The sequence below is a fragment of the Schistocerca americana genome, chromosome 11 (genome assembly GCF_021461395.2).
Source record: "Schistocerca americana isolate TAMUIC-IGC-003095 chromosome 11, iqSchAmer2.1, whole genome shotgun sequence".
Classification (NCBI taxonomy): domain Eukaryota; kingdom Metazoa; phylum Arthropoda; class Insecta; order Orthoptera; family Acrididae; genus Schistocerca; species Schistocerca americana.
In genome coordinates, this window is record NC_060129.1 from 23511892 (window position 1) to 23539495 (window position 27604).

At 43.9% G+C, this 27604-nt stretch overlaps 1 protein-coding gene across 6 annotated transcripts in view; it reads left to right on the forward strand.

The window, feature by feature from the left end:
• LOC124553595 overlaps nucleotides 1-27604 on the forward strand; it is a 165717-nt gene that overhangs the window by 28926 nt on the left and 109187 nt on the right. For all 6 annotated transcript variants that reach the window (XM_047127454.1, XM_047127456.1, XM_047127455.1 and 3 more), the window contains exon 2: nucleotides 22614-22931. In XM_047127454.1, the coding sequence (XP_046983410.1) occupies nucleotides 22760-22931 (172 nt within the window). In that variant the 5' untranslated portion in view covers nucleotides 22614-22759. The remainder of the gene's footprint in view (nucleotides 1-22613; nucleotides 22932-27604) is intronic.

The window sequence follows — 27604 nt, forward strand, 5'->3', positions numbered from 1 at the left end:
ACATATATTTTACCAAAAGATATACTAAACAAGTTAGAGATTGAATTCCCCAAACAACTAACAGAAGATTAAACGCTCCACTGGGTGGCGCGGCTGGTTGGCAGAGACAGTTTAGGCAGGTGATCAGTGAGTCAAGTACACTGGCCCTAAAGTGTGGAGAACGCAAGCGGAATTGATCTGACGCTGAGCAGACTTTGGTTGATCAAATCTACTCAAGTTTCTCTACGTAGGTGCAGCTGAGAGCAAGATGTGGTTGAGATCTGTACGCCCTGACAATGCCGGGGCGGTAGTAAATTCCCCTGTTTACTTAGTGCGGTGACGTGACTTGCAGCTGGCGAGATGTGTGCGGCGGAGGTGAGGCGAATCGATGGCTGCCAGGAAAGAAATCCAAAAATCTCACGGTCCAGCGATCCGGCAGACGGATCACAATGTACTGTCCACCAGAGCCCTGAAATCACGGTAGATTTCAGTGTGTAAAGCCGTCGGCACACGGACGTTGAGCGTGCCAAGTTGAACGTGCTGTTGAACGCTCAGGAACGATGCGATTTGTGCATACGGTGCGTGGGACCCGACGTGGTATACGCGATCGCAACGCACTCCAGCGGCAGTTGAGGGATGTTTCTAGTTCGTAAATCACTGTTTACTCAACGGGCGCGCGTCAAATTCCCACGTTAGCTCTATTAAAACGCACGTTTCCTCCATCGTCCACGAAAAGGGAAGTACCATGTCCAATCAATAAGGACACAGGGTTACGAAAGTTCCATTACAAAGAGTGCGGTAAAAATTTGGAATCCTTCTCCGCATAAGATAAACATTCCCACATTTTAGTACAACCCCAAGGTCAGTCTTACTTAATCACCGTTCCCACCCAGTAGCAGAATCTTTCCAACATGTGAATTACGAAGCGTAAAAGGAGCAAAATGTCTTTATACAAGTAGCGCAAGCTGTCCTGTAGATAAAGCTAATCGGACACCCCTAAAAAAAAGGTGAACTTATATTTACATAACATCAAATATTATAGTATATACTCATATTAAACTAATAATAAAGTATCAGAACCTAATAAAAACGCGGCTGTTGGGAAAAAAAGTTTGGAAGTGTTACGACGAGATCCACCGCCCCATCAAAAACTCATTACTGGACAGCGACCTACTCACTACGCTAAACCAACAATACCCCTGCACATAATCATATTATATTAGCCAACGGTAAAAACGTTATCGTGGGTAATTATGTTACTAATTGAAATTTAATTATAACAAATTGTACCAAGAACAATGAGTTTTGGGTGGATCTTCAGTGTGTCACTGCCTTCAAATAGCCTACTCTCATAATACGCAAGTTACAATAATTCTTTGGCACTGAACATGATGTTTCTCATTAATTTATTGGATCGATTCACACAACTAACGAGTTTTCCATTGAGTCTCAATTTGCTGGTGCTCAGAAAGAGGCTATATACATATAGGCTTGAAATGATTGCCAGTATGGCGCCTCACAACTCTGTACTGAAGGGAGACGGCGTGCGTGTGACGTAGGTGGCGTTGTGACGTCTCATTGGTCAACGCTCAGACGCACGCTCAGAATATCTGACGTGCCAGATACTGCTCTGCACGTTCGGAAAGACTCCCGAACGTGCTGTTCCACGCTATGACGTCAGAAACTCGGCACGCTCAACGTTCGGATGCACGGTCCGTGTGCCGACGGCTTAACACACCCGTTCACTGGCCGTACCAAGGGCCAATTTGGCTCACTTATACGACAGAGCACAAAAGGATAACAAACGTCAAGAGTGGTAAACCAGAAACGAATAACTGTGCCCCCGGCAAACGAGTTGTCCGAGACGTTTCAAATCACCCTGTCAGTACAGTATGAACTTCACCACAGGCTCCCGAGTCTAAACTACTCGCCAGTGTAGTCAGTCTCAGGAGAGGCCCAAAGTACCAACCACACATGCCAGAGCTTCGATCGGAAGAGCTTACCAGCCTCAGGTCCCCTCACCCGAGAGCTTCCCGCCTATGCCTTTTCCTGCAAAGCACACGAGCTGTACCGCCTTCACACCGTCTCGAGCCAGCGCTAAATGTCCCCGCCCACATGACAGCACTGGACAAGCGTTAAGAAATCCGCGTCTCTGAAGAAGAAGAAAACGCCTATTACGGGCTTTTTTTTCGCAGAGGGGGAATAGTCGTGGCTCTTCCCACAGCAACAAGGAAACAGATACAATCTCAAAAATCTTTATCTAAATTGCCTGTGCCTTGTAGCTATGTGTAATAAAGATTCCATCTTAAACGTTTCTCAGATGCCGGAGTCTTCTTATACAACAGTGGCGACCGAGGGAAGTGGGTCACTGGCCTTCTTGCAGTATCGGCGAACACGAAAACATGTGAATTTTTGTTACGCTTGGCTCTCACAATGCCCGGTTTACGACTCCACTGTGTAGCCGCGTTCCAGGCTTCTGCTGGCGTCGCGGCATTGTTATGCTGGGGCGCTGTCCCTCCCTGTCTGGCGAGTTTTACTAAGGGATGGGCTCGCCGCCAATTGCTTTCAGCTCCCAACAAGCCGAGCTAAGAATCATAAAAATACCTCATGCTTTTAGCGCCCTGCCAGCCTCCATCAACGTCTGCTCAGGCCGTAAACATTCTTGATTCCCGCTCAAGGTGCGCCAGGTTGTAATAAAATCTTTAATAATTTTTCGTATGCGAAAAAGTCGAGGGACATGAAAGGGAAGCAGTGGCTAGGAAGGGAATGAGACAGGATTGTAGCTTCTCCCCGCTATTATTCAATCTGTATATTGAGCAAGCAGTAAATGAAACAAAAGAAAAATTCGGAGTAGGTATTATAAGTCCATGGAGAAGAAATAAAAACTTTGAGGTTCGCAGATGACTTTGTAATTCTGTCAGACAGCAAAGGACCTGGAAGAGCAGCTGAACAGAATGGACAGTGTCTTGAAAGGAGGATATAACATGAACATCAACAAAAGCAAAACGAGGATAATGGAATGTAGTCAAATTAAATCAGTCGATACTGAGGGAATTAGATTATGAAATGAGACACTTAACGTAGTAAAGGAGTTTTGCTATTTGGGGAGCAAAATAACTGATGATCGTCGAAGTAGAGAAGATATAAAATGTAGACTGGCAATGGCAAGGAAAGCGTTTCTGAAGAAGAGAAATTTGTTAACATCGAGTATAGATTTAAGTGTCAGGAAGTCTTTTCTGAGAGTATTTGTATGGAGTGTAGCCATGTATGGAAGTGAAACGTGGACAATAAATAGTTTGGACAAGAAGAGAATAGGAGATTTCGAAATGTGGTGGTACGGAAGAATGCTGAATATTAGATGGTTAGATCACATAACTAATGAGGAGGTATTGAATAGAATTGGGAAGAACAGGAGTTTGTGGCACAACTTGACTAGAAGAAGGGATCGGTTGGTAGGACATGCTCTGAGGCATCAAGGGATCACCAATTTAGTATTGGAGGGCAGCGTGGAGGATAAAAATCGAAGAGGGAGACCAAGAGATCAATACACTAAGCAGATTCAGAAGGATGTAGGTTGCAGTAGGTACTGGGAGATGAAGAAGCTTGCACAGGATAGAGTAGCATGGAGAGCTGCATCAAACCAGTCTCAGGGCTGAAGACCACAGCAACATGCGAAAAATAGGTGAGTAACTTGTCCTCTCTCACGTTTACTCGGTTTTAATGCGGCAGACTTCCCGCATGGATTGCGGCCGACTTTCCATTCTGTATATTCTCTGTCTTAGCAATACTCGCGCAATTTTAATTATTTCTCGTGCTGCTGAAATGACCAGTGACGTTAGTCAAGTTGTCAGAGACAGAATGTTCGCATTTATCTTGTAACATTGATGTTTTATTAACCATAGAGCTGACACTTCCAGCAATAAACCGTCAACAACAGATTTCGTAACCTTGGTTAAAATTTTTTGGAAGCATTGCTGGATACACAGTAATGCTCACACATCAGGAAAATATATGTGCCACGATGGCAGGGTCGTGTTGTGGGATCATTCGTAGTTTGCGCCGACTAGCGCCCACTGATATCAATATTCTGTGAGCCAGTTTACCTCGAAAGTTGGCTCTCACATTTTCAGTAATACAGGGTGAGTCAAAAAGGACTTTACAATTTTGGAATAATATAGAAATTTATTGAGATAACTTACAGAATCGGTAGATGAGTCGTTTTGTAGCAAACAACCGTAAGTTTGATTCAGTTAGTGCATCAGTACCCCTTTCCGCCACCAAGAGGGATGGGCTTATGGGAGCCTTTATATTTTATGAAGTAACAGCATTTTCATGAGATGAGAAAACATTTTATTTTCCAAGCACAGATCAAAAACTAACAAGAATAAACAACTCGTAACCAAGCCGACTACGGCAAAGATAAATATCTGTCAGCTGCAGCTTTCACCCGCTGTTTTTGGCGCAGTGGATAAATGACGTCGCCACAGGCTAAACTGCGATTTTCCGATATAAGTGATTTCTGCAAATGCTGCTTTCCGGTAACTGCGATTTGTCGCAGTTAAGAATTGCAGTTAAAGAATTCACAATTTGTATCCCTCCGCACTCCACTAATCCTATTTCTGCGACTCGAGCGAGTTTCGCTGCTTCTGCGATTTACGCGATTTCTGTAACTTTGCTATTTATCGCTGGTAGATGTTACACTGTCATTAGTCGCAAGTAAGAAGTGAACTGTGTAAATACAATCAAAAAATATGTTCTCGCGTGTTTAGGCGATTACTTATCAGGACCCAAGGTTAGCGTTTCAGTAATGCAACTGACAAAAAGTTACGTGTAATGGTATATTATTAATGTTTCCAACGATTATTCCTCAGCCGTTACATGATATACAAAAGGTACGCCTGCCCAGAGACAAAATTTCATATCAACAAAACAGTATCAAGTATGTTTTACTTATGTTCGTCCTTTGGCTTTTAATTTGTATTAATGGATCAAGTGTGAAAATAATGATAGTGTGATGTTGGGAATTATAACACAAATTACCACACAATACCATAACAGTTCATCTTTAGAATATTGATTCTAAACACGTTGTTAAGGTTCACAGGTATCTGAACCACATTTTCGATCAATCGATATAGCAATAATTCAAAATATCATTGACAGAAGAAGTGGAGAATTTACCACAGCGTTTTGTCAAAAGTAAGATTAGTCCCTGTGTTTGTGAATGAACGTAGTGACATCGTATATGCAAACTGTGAAACCTCCTTGCCCCACTCAATGCTTACCTTACCAGAAATATTAGCAGTTATAGAATGTGAATTATATTGCTAGTAATTAGTAGCAGTATAAAAATTTAATAATCCTCGTAATTTTCGAGATGTAGTTCCCATTTCGATTGCTGTCTGCTCCACGTACCTCTCCACATTAGAAGAGAGAATCGTCAACATTTAAGATGACTCTTGAACTCGCAGCGTAAAATAGAAGTGTACAAACTGTGTATTGGTACAGTGTGTCATAAAGTCGTTATGTAATTTGAAAGAGATGGTAAGTAAATGTGGACTACAGTGTGAGTGAACAATGAGAATTCCATTCTCACCTTGGTGGAACCATCCTACACCCCAAAATTTTCTGCTATGTATGTAGTGGTAAAGAGTTTCTAGAGTGCAATATTGATTCGTCCGTCCGTCCCTCTTAGAAATGCTGATTGTGATGACAGACTGACCTGTAGAGTAGGTTGGAAGGTTGTGTGTTTTAAGGTTGATAATGTACAAGTGAAAACAGTGTAAAATACTGATCTTGCAGTTTAAAGCTGACATTCGGTAAAGTATTTGTGCAATATTTGAAAATACAGGCAAACTTAACTGCGTATTGTACTGTCGGAAAAAATATCCGTCTTGTGAATACAGTTGTTAAACATTTTGTGAAAGTTACATAGTAGACACCAGATTGCATTTTTAATAGCTTATATACGATATATGTGTGTAATACGTATCAGTATCGCATCAGAGCTTTATCCATTATATTTCTTCTGAAACTATTCTGCAGTTTGTTTTTATGATGAAAAGTGTGTTTGGTATATGCAATTTTGTCATATGATGACATGTTGGAGACCGTGGCTGTTTTTGAAGACAAATGTTGATCGTGTTAGGACAGCAACCAGCCACAAATTTACTTTGAGTTCCTTTATTCAAAGGAAACCGTTACCGGTTTCGAATCGTTGCGATTCATCATCAGACGGTTTACACGCTTTCTTTCTACATTTGGTGTGATTTTTACAGATTAATTGACCTAAAATATAAATAAAATATAATTACAAACACGTCACACACAGATGGTTGCGTTGCAGATTTTCGTTGCATGTGACTTACGTGAAACGTCGGTTTCGTTATAGAAACAATCACACGAAACCGACGTTTCACGTAAGTCACATGCAACGAAAATCTGCAACGCAACCATCTGTGTGTGACGTGTTTGTAATTATATTTTATTTATATTTTAGGTCAATTAATCTGTAAAAATCACACCAAATGTAGAAAGAAGGCGTGTAAACCGTCTGATGATGAATCGCAACGATTCGAAACCGGTAACGGTTTCCTTTGAATAAAGGAACTCAAAGTAAATTTGTGGCTGGTTGCTGTCCTAACACGATCAACATGTGTTTGGTATGTCAAGAAAATTCCAGGCTACTTTATTCGCCATTCACATTCGTTTGTTGCCCCAATTCTCAGCCGACTACAAAATTTTTCTCAGAGCAAATAAGCTTCTTGGTTTATTTCTTCCCTCATAATATGTAGTACAGCCATATCGTGAGACATAATGTTGTTAGTACGGACGTAGGTCAACAGGTGGCCTACGGCATCTAATATTAACTGCGCTTTTGGCTGCTACTTGCGACAACAGAAACCTGGAATGTTAAAGGCAGTTGTGACTAAAATCGCAGCCACATTCTGAAAAGTCGTTATTGTGATATGTGACTTCTCAATCGCTGTGATTTATAACATACACGATTTCTTGCTCACGACTAGCTAAAATTGCTATTTTTACTGATGCAGAGCGTGCTAGCTGTGTGTTTTGTTTTTATGAATCGAATTCTGCAATAACTTTTGGGCGTAAATTTCGCGCCTACTATGCTAAAGAACCTCCACAGAGGGTTTCGATTTACGCTCGGCACGAGAATTTTGTTTAGACGGGTTGTTCACTGCGATATGACAATCACTGTGTCGTCGGCGTGTTGATGGTTTATGTCGAAGAGGTTGGGGAGAGCTTTGCCCGCAGTCCACAAAAATCAATGCGACGTCCGTTTCGCGAAACCGACATTCCACAAAAGACTGGTGAATACTGCGTAGACGTTTACACTTGAAACAGTATAGATTCACAACGGCACAGCAAATTAGTGATGCAGGTAAGACTGCTCGTGGGGAATTCTGTGCGTAAATGTTGCATAGGATAGAGCGCGGTGAGACATTTCTGAACACAGTGGTCTTCAGCGATAAGTCAACATTTTCTACCAGCGGCATGGTGAACGCCCACAACCCAGCGCAGAGTGTGGTGCAGTGGAAATCCACACATTTATGACAACCCCAAAGTTAATGTGTTTTGTGCCCTTAGCAAACTGAATTGCACAGTCCGTTCTTCTTCATAGAGAAAACTTATCACTGTTATTGTGTACCTGGAAATTCTATATTGTACGGTGTACAACCTTGCTTCCGTCGTTTGCCTATAGGTGGCGACAACGGTAAGTAGTAGTCGAAAGAAACAGATCGCAGATGTCAGGCAGTCAGCTTGGACCTCGGTGAACCTAACCTCAGTCGATTTGTGTCCGCATCATGAAGTTGTTCTTGATTGCAAATGTCTGTTTACGAGCCTAATTCTCGTCATTTGCGGGAGGTGTTACTGTTTTGTTTCAGTCTGAAGAAAACAGCTGCTGAGTCTCATCGAATGCTCTCAAGTACGTATATGTTGTTGTTGTGGTCTTCAGTCGTGAGACTGGTTTGATGCAGCTCTCCATGCTACTCTATCCTGTGCAAGCTTCTTCATCTCCCAGTACCTACTGCAGCCTACACGCTTCTGAATCTGCTTGGTGTATTCATCTCTTGCTCTCCCTCTACGATTTTTACCCTCCAAGCTGCCCTCCAATACTAAGTTGGTGATCCCTTGATGTCCCAGAACATGTCCTACCAACCGATCCCTTCTTCTAGTCAAGTTGTGCCACAAACTCCTCTTCTCCACTATTCTATTCAATACCTCCTCATTAGTTACGTGATCTACCCACCTTATCTTCAGCATTCTTCTATAGCACCACATTTCGAAAGCTTCTATTCTCTTCTCGTCCAAACTATTTATCGTCCATGTTTCACTTCCATACATGGCTACACTCCATACAAATACTCTCAGAAACTACTTCCTGACACTTAAATCTATACTCGATGTTAACAAATTTCTCTTCTTCGGAAACGCTTTCCTTGCCATTGCCAGTCTACATTTTATATCCTCTCTACTTCGACCATCATCAGTTATTTTGCTCCCCTAATAGCAAAACTCTTTACTACGTTAAGTGTCTCATTTCCTAATCTAATTCCCTCAGCATCACCCGACTTCATTCGACTACATTCCATTATTCTCGTTTAAAAGAGAAGAGAAGAAAAGAAAAGAAAAGGTTGAAAATATGGGAAAGAAATGGTGAATGGAAAGGTTTTTTTTTTAAAAAAATCGTTCATGACCGTGAAAAAAAGGAAAGAAAGAAATGCAAATCGGACTTCGTGTTACAGAAAAGTTATCGGACTTTGTGATTCGGAAAAGCTGTTGTTGGGGTGGTCCTTGTGGCGTTTCTGAGCAAAAGTCAAACCAATTTCCACTACAAAAATTATTTAAAAAAAGACAGAATAACAAATGTAACTAACAGGGGGAAATGGCGTAGATAAGAGTTCATCCTTTACCAGGTTAACATATCTTCTTTCGTGCGGCGTCCAGGTCTTCAAAAATCTCCTACTTCATTTCTGCGTGAAAAGTCTGCTCCGAAATCTTGCAATAAGTTTCATTGTCCAGGAATTTCTAATGCATGCAAAACCGACTCGATATTAAATGCAATTTATTTTACGTCGCTTCCCTCCTCCAAATGTCATAACAACTTTCACAATATGTCTACACATTAATAAGTTTTTTTTCTTTTTTATCAGATCACGTCTGCATTAACCTTCCGCTCTCGAGAGACAATAGACGGAAAGAAAACAAAAAAAGAGTTACAATTTTAGTATTTTCTCTGCCGTCGAGCGCTCATTTCATCGTCGCAGCAGTATTGCTGCGACGGTATAATTTATGTCTGAGGGAACGAGTGTAGCGCGGCGAAATTCAAAGTCCCACTACATGGTGTTCATCTTATATCCTCCATTCAAGATCCTATTCATTCCGTTCAACAGCTCTTCCAAGTCCTTTGCTGTCTCTGACAGAAATACAATGTCATCGGCGAACCTCAAAGTTTTTATTTCTTCTCCATGGATTTTAATACCTACTCGGAATTTTTCCTATGTTTCCTTCATTGCTTGCTCAATATACAGATTGAATAACATCGGGGAGAGGCTACAATCCTGCCTCACTCCCTTCCCAACCACTGCTTCCCTTTCATACCCCTCGACTCTTATAACTGCCATCTGGTTTCTGTAGAAATTGTAAATAGCCTTTCGTTCATTTTACCCCTGCCATCTTCAAAATTTGAAAGAGAGTATTCCAGTCAACATCTCTTAATCGGGCAGGTAGGTTAGAAAATTTAAAAAGGGAAGTGGATAGGTTAAAGTTAGATATAGTGGGAATTAGTGAAGTTCGGTGACGGGAGGAACAAGACTTTTGGTCCGGCGAATACAGGGTTATAAATACAAAATCAAATAGGGGTAATGCAGGAGTAGGTTTAATAATGAATAAAAAATAGGCGTGCGGGTAAGCTACTACCAACAGCATAGTCAACGCCTTATTGTGGCCAAGATAGCCCACGCCTACAACAGTAGTACAAGTTTATATGCCAACTAGCTCTTTGCAGATGACGAAGAAATTGAAGAAATGTATGATGAAATAAAAGAAATTATTCAGATAGTGAAGGGACACGAAAATTTAATAGTCGTGGGTGACTGGAATTCGGCAGTAGGAAAAGGGAGAGAAGGAAACCTAGTAGGTGAATATGGATTGGGGGTAAGAAATGAAAGAGGAAGCCGCCTGGTAGAATTTTGCACAGAGCGCAACTTAATCATAGCTAACACTTGGTTTAAGAATCATAAAAGAAGGTTGTATACATGGAAGAATCCTGGAGATACTAAAAGGTATCAGATAGATTATATAATGGTAAGACAGAGATTTAGGAACCAGGTTTTAAATTGTAAGACATTTCCAGGGGCAGATGTGGACTCTGACCACAATCTATTGGTTATGACCTGTAGATTAAAACTGAAGAAATTGCAAAAAGGTGGGAATTTAAGAAGATGGGACCTGGATAAAATGACTAAACCAGAGGTTATACAGAGCACTGAAAGACCTGAGTCGAAACAAGGCCTCGGGGGTAGACAACATTCCATTTGGACTACTGACAGCCATGGGAGAGCCAGTCCTGACAAAACTCTACCATCTGATGAGCAAGATGTATGAGACAGGCGAAATACCCTCAGACTTCAAGAAGAATATAATAATTCCAATCCCCAAAAAATCTGGATCTGACTTCCCCCCTCCCCATGAACCATGGACCTTGCCGTTGGTGGGGAGGCTTGCGTGCCTCAGCGATACAGATGGCCGTACCGTAGGTGCAACCACAACGGAGGGGAATCTGTTGAGAGGCCAGACAAACATGTGGTTCCTGAAGAGGGGCAGCAGCCTTTTCAGTAGTTGCAGGGGCAACAGTCTGGATCATTGACTGATCTGGCCTTGTAACACTAACCAAAACGGCCTTGCTGTTCTGGTTCTGCGAACGGCTGAAAGCAAGGGGAAACTACAGCCGTAATTTTTCCCGAGGGCATGCAGCTTTACTGTATGATTAAATGATGATGGCGTCCTCTCGGGTAAAATATTCCGGAGGTAAAATAGTCCCCCATTCGCATCTCCGGGCGGGGACTACTCAAGAGAACGTCGTTATCAGGAGAAAGAAAACTGGCGTTCTACGGATCGGAGCGTGGAATGTCAGATCCCTTACTCGGGCAGGTAGGTATGAAAGAACGTGTCGTGAGTGGTTTCAGCGCTCAAGAACGGTGATTTTAACGTCGCAGACCGGCATAGTGGTGGAAGAGAGAATGTTTTCGAAGATGGTGAATTGGAGACATTGCTGAGTGAAGACTCGCGTCCAACTCATCAAGAATTGGCACGAATAGTGGGAGTGACACAGCAAGCCATTTCAAATCGTCTCAAGGCTATGGCCACGATTCAGGAAGAAGGAACTTGGGTCCCTTGTTAGCCGAAATCAAGAGACATTGAACGGTGTTTGTGTGTTTGCTTTAGAAGCAAAAACGGAAGGGATTTCTGCATCGCATTGTGATCGGGGACGAAAAATGGATTCATTACGATAACTCTAAAAGCCAAAAATCATGGGGATATCCGGGCGACGCTTCCACGTCGGCGGCCAAACCGAGTATTCGCGGCTCCAAGATCGTGCTCTGCATCTGGTGGGACCAGCTCGGCGTCGTGCACTGTGAGGTGTTAAAACCGAGTGAAGCAGTCACAGGTGCTCGTTATCGAGCGCAGTTAATGCGTCTGAGCAGAGCATTAAAAGACAAACGGCCGCAATACAGAGAGAGGCGCGACAACGCTCGACCCCACGTTGCAAAAGAGGTCAAAACGTGCTTGGAAACGTTGAAATGGGAAGTCCTACCCCACCCGCCGTATTCTCCAGACGTTGTTCCCTCTGATTATCACCTGTTTAGATCAATGGTGCATGGCCCGGCTGACCAACACTTCCGATCTCATGAAGAAGTCACAAATTGGATCGCTTCAAAAGACGAACAACTTTTTCGACGCGGGTTTCGTACACTGCCCGAAAGATGGGAGAATGTAGTGGCCAGCGATGAAAAATACTTTGAATGATACATGTGTAACCAATTTGTTTCAATAAAGCCTCAAATGTTTGGAAAAAACGGCGGAAGCAGAGTTGTACACCTTGTAGAAAACTTTATAATTCCACGGATTGATGAAGGTGACCGAGATTGGACGGTTTATTACCAACTCTCATCACCTCCCTCCACACGTTTGACACCGCTGGTTTTCTTTTCTCTGCGGTTTCGTTAAAGATCGTCTGTATGTTACTCCCCTGCCAAACAATTTAGCCGACGTGAAAAATCGAATCTACGCTCGCATCTCACAAGTTACGCCCGATTTGCTGCAACAGGTGTGGGAGGAAGTTGAGTACTGTTAGTTTGTTTGCCGCGCCAGAAATGGCAGCCCATTACAATCAAAATGACACTTAACACTTTTAAGTGAAACTTGAGCTTGTTTGCTACAAAATGACATCTGCGCCGATTCTGTAATTTATCTCAATGAATTTCTATATCATTCCTAAGTTGTTAAGTCCTTTTTGACTCACCCCGTTCTGTCAAACTGCCAATATACACTATTGGCCATTAAAATTGCTACACCACGAAGATGACGTCCTACAGATGCGAAATTTAACCTACAGGAATAAGATGCTGTGATATGTAAATGATTAGCTTTTCAGAGCATTCACACAAGGTTGGCGCCGGTGGCGACACCTACAACGTGCTGACATGAGGAAAGTTTCCAACCGTTTTCTCATACACAAATAGCAGTTGACCGGCGTTGCCTGATAAAACGTTGTTGTGATGCCTCGTGTAAGGAGGAGAAATGCGTACCATCACGTTTCCGACTTTCATAAAGGTCGGATTGTAGCGTATCGCGATTGCGGTTTATCGTATCGTGACATTGCTGCTCGCGTTGGTCGAGATCCAATGACTGTTAGCAGAATATGGAATCGGTGGGTTCAGGAGGGTAATACGGAACGCCGTGCTGGATCCCAACGGCCTCGTATCACTAGCAGTAGAGATGACAGGCATCTTATCCGCAGGCTATAACGGTTTGTGCAGCCACGTCTCGATCCCTGAGTCAACACATGGGGACGTTTGCAAGACAAAAACCATCTGCACGAACAGTTCGACGACGTTTGCTGCAGCATGGACTACCAGCTCGGAGACCGTGGCTGCGGTTACCCTTGATGCTGCATCACAGACAGGAGCGCCTGTGATGCTGTACTCAATGACGAACCTGGGTGCACGAATGACAAAACGTCATTTTATGGATGAATCCAGGTTCTGTTTACAGCATCGCGATGGTCGCATCCGTGTTTGGCGACATCGCGGTGAACGCACATTGGAAGCGTGTATTCGTCATCGCCATACTGGCATATCACCCGGTGTGATGGCATGGGGTGCCATCGGTTATATGTCTCGGTCACCTCTTGTTCGCACTGACGGCACTTTGAACAGTGGACGTTACATTTCAAATGTGTTACGACCCGTAGCTCCACCCTTCATTTGATCCCTGCGAAACCCTACAGTTCAGCAGGATAATGCGCGACCGCATGTTGCAGGTCCTGTACGGGCCTTTCTGGACACAGAAAATGTCCGACTGCTGCCCTGGCCAGCACATTCTCCAGATGTCTCACCAATTGAAAACGTCTGATCAATGGTGGCCGAGCAACTGGCTCGTCGCAATACGCCAGTCACTACTCTTGATGAACTGTGGTGTCGTGTTGAAGCTCCATGGGCAGCTGTACCTGTACACGCCATCCAAGCTCTGTTTGACTCAATGCCCAGGCGTATCGAGGCCGTTATTCCGGCCAGAGGTGGTTGTTCTGAGTACTGATTTCTCAAGACCTATGCACCCAAATTGCGTGAAAATGTAATCACATGTCAGTTCTAGTATAATATATTTGTCCAATGAATAGCCGATTATCATGTGCATTTCTTCTTGGTGTAGCATTTTTTCTGACCAGTAGTGTAGAAATATTGAGCAGCAGTATTGATGGCTCTCAAAATATTCTCAATGTTCGATTCGCGGATTTACTTCTAACTTGGTTTACATTTTGTAGTGGTCCATTAGGACGATATAATGTGCAAGTTGTAACGCGTACTAACGATTTCGAGAAAACCACAGGAGCAGTTTTTAGGCGGAAGTGATGTGTCGTTGCGTCGCGAGTGAAACGCCCGGTTGCGTTGACGTTCAGACCCGAGACAGGCAGCACGTGACAGCTTCGGTACGCGCCTGCTTCCAACGACAGATATACAGCTGACGGGGAGCTCTGAGCTCGCAGTACTCGTGTCCAACATGACTGTATACAGGGTGTCACAAAAAGGTACGGCCAAGCTCTGAGGAAACATTCCTCACACACAAATAAAGAAAATACGTTATGTGGACATGTGTCCGGAAACGCTTACTTTCCATGTTAGAGCTCATTTTACTTTCGTCAGTATGTACTGTACTTCCTCGATTCACCGCCATGATTTCATACGGGATACTCTACCTGTGCTGCTAGAACATGTGCCTTTACAAGTACGACACAACATGTGGTTCATGCACGATGGAGCACCTGCACATTTCTGTCAGTGTTCGTACGCTTCTAAACAACAGATTCGGTGACCGACGGATTGGTAGAGGCGGACCAATTCCGTGGCCTCCACGCTCTCCTGACCTCAACCCTCTTGACTTTCATTTATGGGGGCATTTGAAAGCTCTCGTCTACGCAACCCCGGTACCAAATGTAGAGACTCTTCGTGCTCGTATTGTGGACGGCTGTGATACAATACGCCATTCTCCAGGGCTGCATCAGCGCATCAGGCATTCCGTGCGACGGAGGGTGGATGCATGTATTCTCGCTAACGGAGGACATTTTGAACATTTCCTGTTACAAAGTGTTTGAAGTCACGCTGGTACGTTCTGTTGCTGTGTGTTTCCATTCCATGATTAATGTGATTTGAAGAAAGGTAATAAAATGAGCTCTAACATGGAAAGTAAGCGTTTCCGGTGACATGTCCTCATAACGTATTTTCTTTCTGTGTGTGTGAGGAATGTTTCCTGAAAGTTTGGCCGTACCTTTTTGCAACACCCTGTATACGTAGCTACAGAATTCGTGTACTTTTCTTCATTTTGATCCCTCAGTTATCCGTATGCAGTAAAAAAATTAGCGAGTGCCGCGCGGTCTGAGGTGCCTTGGCACGGGCTCAGGATGGACGAATAACCGTCTGGCGGCAGCCCAACAGAGCTGGAAGAAAAAAGAAAATGCCAGCTGCAGGGAAGCATGGCAGGGGACCTGCTATGGTTTGTAGTTGTATGTCGGCCCAAGGAGTGGGTGAGCTCCTCTTCACTGATGAAACAGTGGATAAAAATGTATACCTGCAGATTCTAAGGAACAATTGGAAGAATAGCGCAGAAAATATTTGGATTGGAAGTTATTTGTCCCAAAACTTTTGTGAAGGCAAGTCTATGTTATTTGACATAAATGTGAAATTATTTGTATATTTTGTGTCATTGAATGAAGCAAAATCTTCAATTTATTGTTCTGTGAATATCATTTATCTGTTGGATTAACATAACACATTCAATTGTTTATCTGTTATTTCTCTAAGTAAATACAAAACTATTGTTTGACCCAAAACTTATGAAAGGTACTGTATGTTTCTAACGTTTCTGAACTTGCGTTCCGTTTTAGAAGATTTGACTCTTCAATTCCTTTGTTGTTCACACCCGTCTGTTTGTTGTTTACATTTCTGTGAGACGTCTATGTGGTATCTTGCGTAGTCTCACTATTCATCACACTTACGAGGGTGGTTTGAAGAGTTTTCGGAACAGAATAGGAAAAAAAGTATTTGCATCAGTTAAACTTTTTTATTTTTGAATGTAGTCTCCTTGTAGATTATTGAACTTGGGCCAACGATGTTCCAGTGCATTGATCCCCTCTCCGAAATGAGTTTCCTCCAGGGCTGCAAAATACACTCCTGGAAATGGAAAAAAGAACACATTGACACCGGTGTGTCAGACCCACCATACTTGCTCCGGACACTGCGAGAGGGCTGTACAAGCAATGATCACACGCACGGCACAGCGGACACACCAGGAACCGCGGTGTTGGCCGTCGAATGGCGCTAGCTGCGCAGCATTTGTGCACCGCCGCCGTCAGTGTCAGCCAGTTTGCCGTGGCATACGGAGCTCCATCGCAGTCTTTAACACTGGTAGCATACCGCGACAGCGTGGACGTGAACCGTATGTGCAGTTGACGGACTTTGAGCGAGGGCGTATAGTGGGCATGCGGGAGGCCGGGTGGACGTACCGCCGAATTGCTCAACACGTGGGGCGTGAGGTCTCCACAGTACATCGATGTTGTCGCCAGTGGTCGGCGAAAGGTGCACGTGCCCGTCGACCTGGGACCGGACCGCAGCGACGCACGGATGCACGCCAAGACCGTAGGATCCTACGCAGTGCCGTAGAGGACCGCACCGCCACTTCCCAGCAAATTAGGGACACTGTTGCTCCTGGGGTATCGGCGAGGACCATTCGCAACCGTCTCCATGAAGCTGGGCTACGGTCCCGCACACCGTTAGGCCGTCTTCCGCTCACGCCCCAACATCGTGCAGCCCGCCTCCAGTGGTGTCGCGACAGGCGTGAATGGAGGGACGAATGGAGACGTGTCGTCTTCAGCGATGAGAGTCGCTTCTGCCTTGGTGCCAATGATGGTCGTATGCGTGTTTGGCGCCGTGCAGGTGAGCGCCACAATGAGGACTGCATACGACCGAGGCACACAGGGCCAACACCCGGCATCATGGTGTGGGGAGCGATCTCCTACACTGGCCGTACACCACTGGTGATCGTCGAGGGGACACTGAATAGTGCACGGTACATCCAAACCGTCATCGAACCCATCGTTCTACCCTTCCTAGACCGGCAAGGGAACTTGCTGTTCCAACAGGACAATGCACGTCCGCATGTATCCCGTGCCACCCAACGTGCTCTAGAAGGTGTAAGTCAACTACCCTGGCCAGCAAGATCTCCGGATCTGTCCCCCATTGAGCATGTTTGGGACTGGATGAAGCGTCGTCTCACGCGGTCTGCACGTCCAGTACGAACGCTGGTCCAACTGAGGCGCCAGGTGGAAATGGCATGGCAAGCCGTTCCACAGGACTACATCCAGCATCTCTACGATCGTCTCCATGGGAGAATAGCGACCTGCATTGCTGCGAAAGGTGGATATACACTGTACTAGTGCCGACATTGTGCATGCTCTGTTGCCTGTGTCTATGTGCCTGTGGTTCTGTCTGTGTGATCATGTGATGTATCTGACCCCAGGAATGTGTCAATAAAGTTTGCCCTTCCTGGGACAATGAATTCACGGTGTTCTTATTTCAATTTCCAGGAGTGTATTTGTCAACTCCGGCTATCAATTCATCGTTTGAATTGAATCCTCATCCATCAGGAAAAATTTCGAAAGAAATGGGAGTCTGACAGCCATACCACGTGAGTATGGCGGGTGTGGCAACAATTCTTACCTTAGTTCGTGTAATTTTGCCATGTCGACGGCACATGTGTGATGGAAGAAGACTTTCTTCCTTGCTGGTCCTTTCCTTTTTTCGCGTATCTTCAGTTTATCCAGGAGGTTAGCATAGTATTCTCCAGTAATTGTTTGCGCAGTGGGGAGATAATCTACGAACAGAACCCCTTTCGCATCCCAGAACACTGATGTCATGACCTTTCCCGCGGAAGGAATTGTCTTTGTTTTCTTTGGTGGCAGAGAATCAGCATGTTTCAACTGCTTTGACTGTTGTTTTGTCTCTGGGGTATAGTAGTGCAACCAAGTTTCATCTGCGGTCACAAACCGACGCAAAAAATCTTGTTTGTTTCTCCTAAAAAGGGGCCAAATACGAGGTGCATTCAAGTTCTAAGGCCTCCGATTTTTTTTCCCCGCACTGGAAAGAAATAGAAACATGCGTATTGTTTTAAAATGAGGCCGCATTCATTGTCAATACGTCCTAGAGATGGCAGCACCATACGGCAGATGGAATTTTACCGCCAGCGGCGAGAATGAGAACTGTTTTAAATACTTAAAAAGGCGACGTTTTGCTTACTTGAACAGCGTGCAATCATTCGTTTTCTGAATTTGCGTGGTGTGAAATCAATTGAAATTCGTCGACAGTTGAAGGAGACGTGGTGATGGAGTTACAGATGTGTCGAAAGTGCGTTCGTGGGTGTGACAGTTTAATGAAGGCAGAACATCGTGTGACAACAAACCGAAACAACCTCGGGCCCGCACGAGCCGGTCTGACGACACGATCGAGAAAGTGGAGAGAATTGTTTTGGGGGATCGCCGAATGACTGTTGAACAGATCGCCTCCAGAGTTGGCATTTCTGTGCGTTCTGTGCACACAATCCTGCATGACGACCTGAAAATGCGAAAAGTGTCATCCAGGTGGGTGCCACGAATGCTGACGGACGACCACATGGCTGCCCGTGTGGCATGTTGCTGAGCAATGTTGACGCGCAACGACAGCACGAATCGGACTTTCTTTTCGTCGGTTGTGACAATTGATGAGACTTGGATGCCATTTTTCAATCCAGAAACAAAGCGCCAGTCAGCTCAATGGAAGCACACCGATTCACCGCCACCAAAAAAATTTCGGGTAACCGCCAGTGCTGAAAAAATGATGGTGTCCATGTTCTGGGACAGCGAGGGCGTAATCTTTACCCATTGCGTTCCAAAGGGCACTACGGTAACAGGTGCATCCTACGAAAATGTTTTGAAGAACAAATTCCTTCCTGCACTGCAACAAAAACGTCCGGGAAGGGCTGCGCGTGTGCTGTTTCACCGAGACAACACACCCACACATCGAGCTAACGTTACACAACAGTTTCTTCGTGATAACAACTTTGAAGTGATTCCTCATGGTCCCTACTCACCTGACCTGGCTCCTAGTGACTTTTGGCTTTTTCCAACAATGAAAAACACTCTCCGTGGCTGCACATTCACCAGCCGTGCTGCTATTGCCTCAGCGATTTTCCAGTGGTCAAAACAGACTCCTAAAGAAGCCTTTGCCGCTGCCATGGAATTATGGCGTCAACGTTGTGAAAAATGTGTACGTCTGCAGAGCGATTACGTCGAGAAGTGACGCCAGTTTCATCGATTTCGGGTGAGTAGTTAATTACAAAAAAAATCGGAAGCCTTAGAACTTGAGAGCACCTCGTACTGTTCTGATATGTCCATTCTCGTACGTTTTTTATTCAGCGCCAAGAGTCGCGGCACCCATCTTGCAGACAATTTTCTTTCATTTCTAATTCTTCAGTTAAAATGTGATATGCCCTTTCAAATGACATCTGGCAAGCGTGAGCTCTTTCACGCACTTTCAATCGGCGATCCTGCGTGACCATTTTGTGCACTTTTGCAATGTTCTCTGGAGCAGTGACACATCTTGGCCGACTTCAGCCCGGAATAGTCTAAGCTCTCCGGACCAAATTTAAATTCATTTGTCCACTTGGCGACAGTCGAGTATGAAGGAGGAGAGTAAGAGCGTGTATTCTGGAAATCTGCAAGAATGTCCTTTGCTTTCATACCTTTCTTTACAAAGTACTTAATCACTGCTCGAATCTCGATTTTTTCCATCTTTGCAAATCACTACGCGGGAACAACAACAGAGCCACGTCACGGTAACAGCTCTCTTGCAAGAGCACTGACGTGTCACGTGTTTACAGGCAACAGTCCAATGAACATTACGTGAACAACTCGTTGCGCTAGCACTGACCTCTCGTGGTGATTCCAAGAACTTTCAGACCACCCTCGTGCCGGCCGTGGTGGTCTAGCGGTTCTAGGCGCTCAGTCCGGAACCGCGCGACTGCTACGGCGCAGGTTCGACTCCTGCCTCGGGCATGGATGTGTGTGATGTCCTTAGGTTAAGTTAGGTTTAAGTATTTCTAAGTTCTAGGGGACTCATGACCACAGATGTTAAGTCCCATAGTGCTCAGAGCCATTTGAACCACCCTGGCATGGTAATGCATTCTTATCACATAACTTATATTCTATAACCAATGTATAGTATGACAACTGTCAAGACCACACAAAGAGAGTAAACATTTCAATGACCGCACGACAAGTTCATAAAGTTGTGAAGGGGAAAAAAAAAAGGCAGGAGGATGTTAGAATCCAGTTCGCCCGATTCACAGTCCAATGCCGTGACCACTTAACGCCGACGCCACGGCGCTCATCCTCTACTCTGTGTTCCACTTGTTGAGGCTGGACCGTTCACTGTTTCCATTTTGCTTTTTTGTTTTCACAGTTCAGTACACCTCCTTCCTGTTTTCATGCTTGATCTGTGTTCAGTTTTTGACAGGCTATCTACTGGTTCATCTTATCACTAAATCTGAGGGGGGGTGCGATGGTGGAAGTTCCCTTATTAACAGCTACTTTCAGAATGGCAGAATATGCACAGCCAGTTATTCTCTAGAGCCAGCTTGGTACGGTCACTTAATGTCAATTTTCGGTGCGAAACGACACCCCAATCAAGCGTTCTCCAGGTGCGAGATACTTACAGGTAGTGGCGGTTTTGTGGTTAGCGCTCAAGCACCATAATCGTTAGGTCGTTGGATCGAGTCCTGCTAATGGTTTTTCTTACTTCATATGTTTTCAACACTACTCATATTATTCGCACATATTACATGTGAAAGGTAATATGCTGAAAAGACATACGTTTCTGCATGAACTTGTACTGACTTTCAAATGTTATTTGATTGTTTGCTAATTTTTATTATCAAAGCAATTATTATAATTATCTAGAGACACACCTTTCATGGACGAGGGTCAGACCTCGAAAGCCCGATTCAAAGGACGAGAAACAAAGCTGTAAATAACGTTATTCATTGATACGGTGAGTTACAGTATTCCGAATGTACGATTAGGCGTTGGGTGTGCTTCGGACATTACTAGTTGCAGGTTGATAGTTTTCGTACAGACACGGGAAACATAAATTAAAACGGCATCTAGTACATCGAATGAATGTAATTTACCCGCATGCCCACGGAGTCTTCAGAGTTTTTTGAAATTTGTAGTAAGTTCCTATGTGACCAATCTGCTGAGGTCATCGGTCCCTAGGCTTACACACTAACTTATACGGACAACACACACACACACACACACACACACACACACACACACACACACACACACACACACACACACACACCATGCCCGAGGGAGGACTCGAACCTCCGACGGGGGGAGCCGCGCGAACCGTGGCAGGGCCCCTGAGACCGAACACGTACCCCGCGCGGCTCTTCAGAGTTTCTGAGGAAAAACAAAATTCGGTGATGTTTTGAAAAATGTCTGTTTCTGCCGACAAGTTATGTATCGCTCCAACACTGCCAAAGAAACACAGGATAATTTCGCAAGTGAAAGAAATAGTATTTAAATGATGACTAACTGAAACCCTCAGCTGCCGACAGGTGTTGTTGATATACCTCGAAGTGGACAGCTGACAATGTGTGCCCCAACCGTGACTCGAACCCGAGATCTCCACTTTACATGGCAGACGCTCTATCCATCTGAGCCACCGAGGACACAGATGAATAGCGCGACTGCGGGGACTTATCCCTTGCACGCTTCCCGTGAGACTCACATTCCCAACTGTCCACAATTCTACATGTGTAATGTACCTTATAGACATTTGCCCATTCACTCATTACTCGCGCACGTTTTGGCATCCTGTGCGCATTCGCACAGACGAAGGTCAATGGCTGGGTAGCCTTTAACTATATATATATGAAGACAGAAACTGTTCAGATCTCGGGTTCGAGTCCCGGTCGGGGCACACATTTTCAGCTGTCCACATCGACGTAAATCAACACCACCTGTCGGCAGCTGAGGGTTTCAGTTAGTCATCATTTATTCCAGGGAAAAGCTGCACGGTCATCAACAGTATTCTGATCTTTCGAGAGATAGTATTTATTACTTTTAGTGCTAGTTTATTTATGTTTACACTAACATAAGAAATCAGCTGAAATGTAAAGGCGTCTTTATTGCCATTCTACTTCCCCTTCTTGTGAAACAGTCTGTGAATTCATTTCGCACTTCCTCGGCTGACTGTGGCCAGTTATGTACGTTTATGGGTTCCAACTAAATATTTGTTTTGCCCATGGGTCATTTCGGCACTCTCGTTGAGTTTGGAAAACTTTGGGAACCAAGTGTGCCAGTTGGGGCTTAAATGGAATTCTCCTCTGTTACTAATAAGTTGTGAAAAGCGCATATCGCCTCGTGTTTTCGGGACTCGGAAGTATTCGCGTTCGTAGTACTCGAAAACGTGCACATGTAAGTCCTAAAATGTTTTCATACTCTCATACGCATTTCGTGCTCGGGAAGACCGATAGTTAAACATCCGATTTTGCATTGCTTGACCTCTCGAACGGTAGGGCTTCCTTATATATTTGTTTGGACCAGAAGCCTGTATTACTGTACTTTTTCCATCCATAGCGCGAATCCAGTTCAGAAAACCCTATCTATTTTCAAAACTATTTGCGATTTGTAACCACTCTTCTTCTGTTGAAGATATCTCAAATTATAGGAAACAAAATTGTATCTGAAATGTATCCCTTTGAAGATACATACTACATTATGATATTTATTTTAGGTACCAGAAGATGCCAGAGAGAAGAATGAGTGAGAGGCAAATTCTCTTCCATAAAACACACTCAGTGATATGGAAGGAACAAAAAGTGGTGTGAAAAATTAAGCGAGGCAAATACGGACGATATTCCGAGCAGAGCAGTAGAAGCCATGCAGAAGCCTGTTGATGAATATCAGGTGTTTGCGGATTATGTAGCATTAGAACTACGTTCGTTATCACAACCATCGAGTAAAAAAAAATTAAAAAGGATGATACAAGAGGCGATACTGCAAGTTTCCGCAGAAGATGAAGATGCAGGTGCTTCCCGGATACCTCCAAAAGGTAATTACTTCGTAAATTTTCTGCTTAAGCGAATTGTTTGGTTTACATTTTTATATATACACTATATGATCAAAAGTATCCGGACACCCCTAAAAAGATACGTTTTTTGTATTAGGCGCATTGTGCTGCCACCTAGTACCAGGTACTCCATATCAGCGACCTCAGTAGTCATTACACATCGTGAGAGAGCAGAATGGGGCGCTTCGCGGAACTCACGGACTTCGAACGTGCTCAGGTCATTGGGTGTTACCTCTGTCATGCGTCTGTACCCGAGATTTCCAGACTCCTGAACATCCCTAGGTCCACTGTTTCCGATGTGTCAGTGAAGTGGAAACGTGAAGGGACACGTACAGCACAAAAGCGTACAGGCCGACCTCGTCTGTTGACTGACAGAGACCGCCGACAGTTGAAGAGGGTCGTAATGTGTAATAGGCAGACGTCTATCCAGACCATCACACAGGAATTCCAAACTGCATCGGGATCCACTGCAAGTACTATGACAGATAGGTGGGAGGTGGAAAAACTTGTGTTTCATGGTCGAGCAGCTGCTCGTAAGCCACACATCACGGCGATGAATGCCAAACGACGGCTCGCTTGGTGTACGGAGCGTAAACATTGGACGACTGAACAGTGGAAAAACGTTGTGTGGAGTGACGAATCTCGGTACACCTGTGGCTATCCGATGGCAGGGTGTGGGTGTGGCGAATGTCCGGTGAACGTCATCTGCCAGCGTGTGTAGTGCCGACAGTAAAATTCTGAGGCGGTGGTGTTACAGTGTGATCGTGTTTTTCGTGGAGGGGGCTCGCACTCCTTGTTGTTTTGTGTGACACTATCACAGCACAGGCCTACACTGATGTTTTAGGCACCGCCTTGCTTCCCACTGATGAAGAGCAATTCGGGGATGGCGATTGCTTATTTGAACACGATCGGGCACCTGTTCATAATACACGGCCTGTGGCGAAGTGGTTACAGGACAATAACATCCCTGTAATGGACTGGCCTGCAGAGAGTCCTGACCTGAATGCTACAGAACACCTTCGGGATGTTTCGGAACGCTGACTTCGTGCCAGGCCTCTCTGACCGACATCGATACCTCTCCTCGTGAAGAATGGGCTGCCATTCACCGAGAAACCTTCCAGCACCTGACTGAACGTATGCCTGAGAGAGTGGAAGTTGTTATCAAGGTTAAGGATGGGCCAACACCATATTGAATTCCAGTATTAACGATGGAGAACGCCACGAGCTTCTAAGGCATTTTCAGCCAGGTCTCTGGATATTTTTGATCACATAGGGTAGGTATCGAACTTAAAGGCATGTAGCACAAAAACCGTTAAAGAAAAAAGGATGTCTTTTGGTTAGGCCTTTAATGAGCTGTAGCACTGAAACTTCATATTTGCGCAATAAACAAGAATAAATACGAAATCCACCAAAAACGGCACGATAGCTTCGCAAACTGTGAAATCGAGATTGCCCTGTGCGAAGTGCTGTTGTTACTCAATCTAAGGATTGCACACGTAATCTAGTTAGCCAATCCAGCGAGTACGGCAGACCGATCTACTCAGCCAATGGCAAAGGTGACTGTTTCTTCGCGTGCACTACAGGAATACAATTTTTTTTATCCGAAATATTGGCTGTTTTTTTCGTCATAGATTTGGTTAGGATGGGATGTAAGACGACATTTAAATTGTTGCGAATGAAACAGTGACATGGGGGGAATATGTTTTGCAAGGAATATGTAGCTCTTTTATTCGGAATACGTCGTGGTTTCCATATCGCGATATTCTAGGGTGTGGTACTGCTTGGACGTAACAACAGAACTTAATCTTCGAACACTAAAGGCGGTGACTTTGTTACTAAACCACACAATTTATAGTTCGTGCACTAGTTAATTACAGTTATAAGGCCTTTAATGGTACGTCATATACAAAATAAGTACAGAATGCCCTGTTTTACACCCTGTGTTGACAACAGTATTGCTCAAATTATTGCCGGGAACCTCGAATTGGTACCAACCGCAATCATAAATTTTTGGAAGGTTTAGCAATCTAGTGTAAAACTGCTGAGAGTGAGAGTGAAGCAGTGGTTTTTATATTCTGCTTGTTACAAATATCTGGTTGTTCTAGGAATACGTCGTGAATTGCTCGAGTGTGGTTAAGCTGTATTTTCCGAATATCTCACAGTTTCCGTGTGGTCAGGCAGGGACACGAGAGCACAGCTTCTGGTCGTGGTGACAGGCTGATTTTTAGCGTAGCCAGAAGTCTAGCGTAGGTTCGAATGCAAAAGTATGGTTGTGAGTTGGCGAAGCAGAAAACTTGATTTTGGTGACAGACTGCTCTGTAGCGTAGCCAGAAGTCGAGTTTATGTTCAGAGGTAGCTATTTATTGTTAGTGGGCGAAACCTACCAATCTGAAAGCGAAAAACAGTATTGTGGTGATAAAGTTATATCTAGCTTGCGGCACAGCAGGGAAATATATAACCTTATGTCGTGAGCAATCTGATATTTTCGCGAATATGTCGAGATCTCCGATAATGTGGATAGGCAGGAAAGTAGGAGCATAAATTCAATTTATTTTTGCTATCGTTTCGGCCTGCTATGGACCGCGAAGATTTTTATCTCTTCCCTGATTGTTTTTTCCTCTTTTGCCAGTAGATTTTCATTTTGGCTGACTGCGCTTCTATGGATTTGCTCTGCACAGGACCTTTTATGTCCTGAAACCAGCTGGATATTCGCCCAATTGTTGATCTAAGATTGTTTCAGCTCTGTTTAACAACATACTGGAAAAGAAACGTCTTGTAAGTCGTTGGTATCAAAGAGATTCCTCGGTAATTATTCAGACCACTCTTATCGCCTTTTTTATGAAGTGGGTGAATAATTGCTACGGTCCAATCTGGCGGCAGAGTTTAAGTTTCCCAAATCTTCACTATGATATCATGGAGATGTTTTATTGTATCGTGATCTGCGTATTTCCACTTTTCAGCCAATATGCGATCCTCACCTCCAGATTTGTTATTTTTCAAGCCTTGTATAGTTTTCGTGATTTCATCTAATGTTTGAGAGGGACTATCTGCAGGAGTAATAGTAGGATAGAAATCAAGCTTTTCATTTGGATTTTCAGCATTCAGCAGGGATGAAAAGTAATTTCCAAAAGCTGCAGCACACGATTTGTCATTCAAATTTAGTTTTACATCGAGTCCTCGTATATGTAAAGTAGGAGGTTTAAACTTCGATAGTTGTGATGTAGAGGCTTTATAAAATTCCAGAGTGTGATGACTTCTAAAATTTCTTCTATTTCATCTATGTGGTTTTTGTTGAAGAGTCTCTTAGTTGATATCAATACTTTTGATGTACCTTTCGTAACCTTCAAGTAGTTTTCGTGATTTTTGAAGGTTTTCTTGCTATTCCATTTTATCCAAGCCTGTCTTCGCTTTTCAATTGCTTCATTACAGTCTTCGTTCCACCACGGGTGTTTATATTTTTTATTGGTCAGTATATTTCAGTGGCTGATTGTACCACGGCTTCTGTAATTCTGTTCCAGTCTGTTTTATTTGGTTTGCTGTGTACAGTTTCTGTAAATTTGTTGTTGATATCTTTCAGTTTACTTATATCAAATTCTGGTGGTCTTGAAATATTGGAAAGGTTCTTTCGGCTATCTTGGATGATATTCATTTTTACCAGAGACAAGTAATGATCAGAATTAATGTTGGCATTCCTCAAAACAGTAACATTGAAAATTTCCCTGGTGGATTTCTTAGAGACAGCTACATGGTCCACCTGGTGGAACTCTCCAAATATTGCGTTAGGGTGTTTCCAAGTTTTGGCGTTTCGAGGTAGGCGCTTGAAGGCTGTGGATTTTAAAAGAAGATCACAGTTCTTACAAATATCAATTAGTCGCTCACCATTTTTATTTGTTCTTTTATGTGCAGGGTAGTCACCAACCAGTTCTTTTTTCTTTCTCTTACAACCTTCAGCAGACGTCTTCTCTCACCAACCCTTTCCAATACTCTTTCTTTACTCACTCTTTCCATCCAGCTTATTCTCTCCATTCTCCTCCACATCCACATCTCAAATGCTTCTAACCTTTTTTCATCCTCTCGTCTCAGCGTCCATGTTTCTGCCCCATTTACTGCCACACTCCAGACAAAACATATGCCAAGCCTTTTCCTTAGACCTTTATCTAATTAGCCACATAAGTCTCCTCTTTCTGTTGAATGCCTCCTTCACTATGGCAGTTAGAGTTTTCACCTCCTGGTGACATCTCAAGTCTTCAGTTATTGTGCTTCCAAGATGTATAAATGCACTTACTTGGCTAATGGTAGATTGTCCTATTTTAATATTGGACAGTCTGCGTCTTGTACTGATGACCATACTCTCTGTTTTTGCTGTGTTTATCTGTATCCCATATTCCACACAAGCTTCATTCAGATCTTTCAGCATGTTGTTCACTGCCCTCTCACTTTCTGCCACTAATATCGTGTCATCAGGAAACCTTATACATTCTATTCTCTTTCCACCAATAGATATTCCTCTTTTCCCATCTAAGCCTCTCGCAATAATCTCTCCAAGATATGCGTTAAACAACAGTGGGGAAAGGCAACAACTTTGTCTAATGGAGAGCAGCGAAAGTTTGAACATTTTTCGTTCTTCCCATAAATTGTTCTTATGTACAAAACAA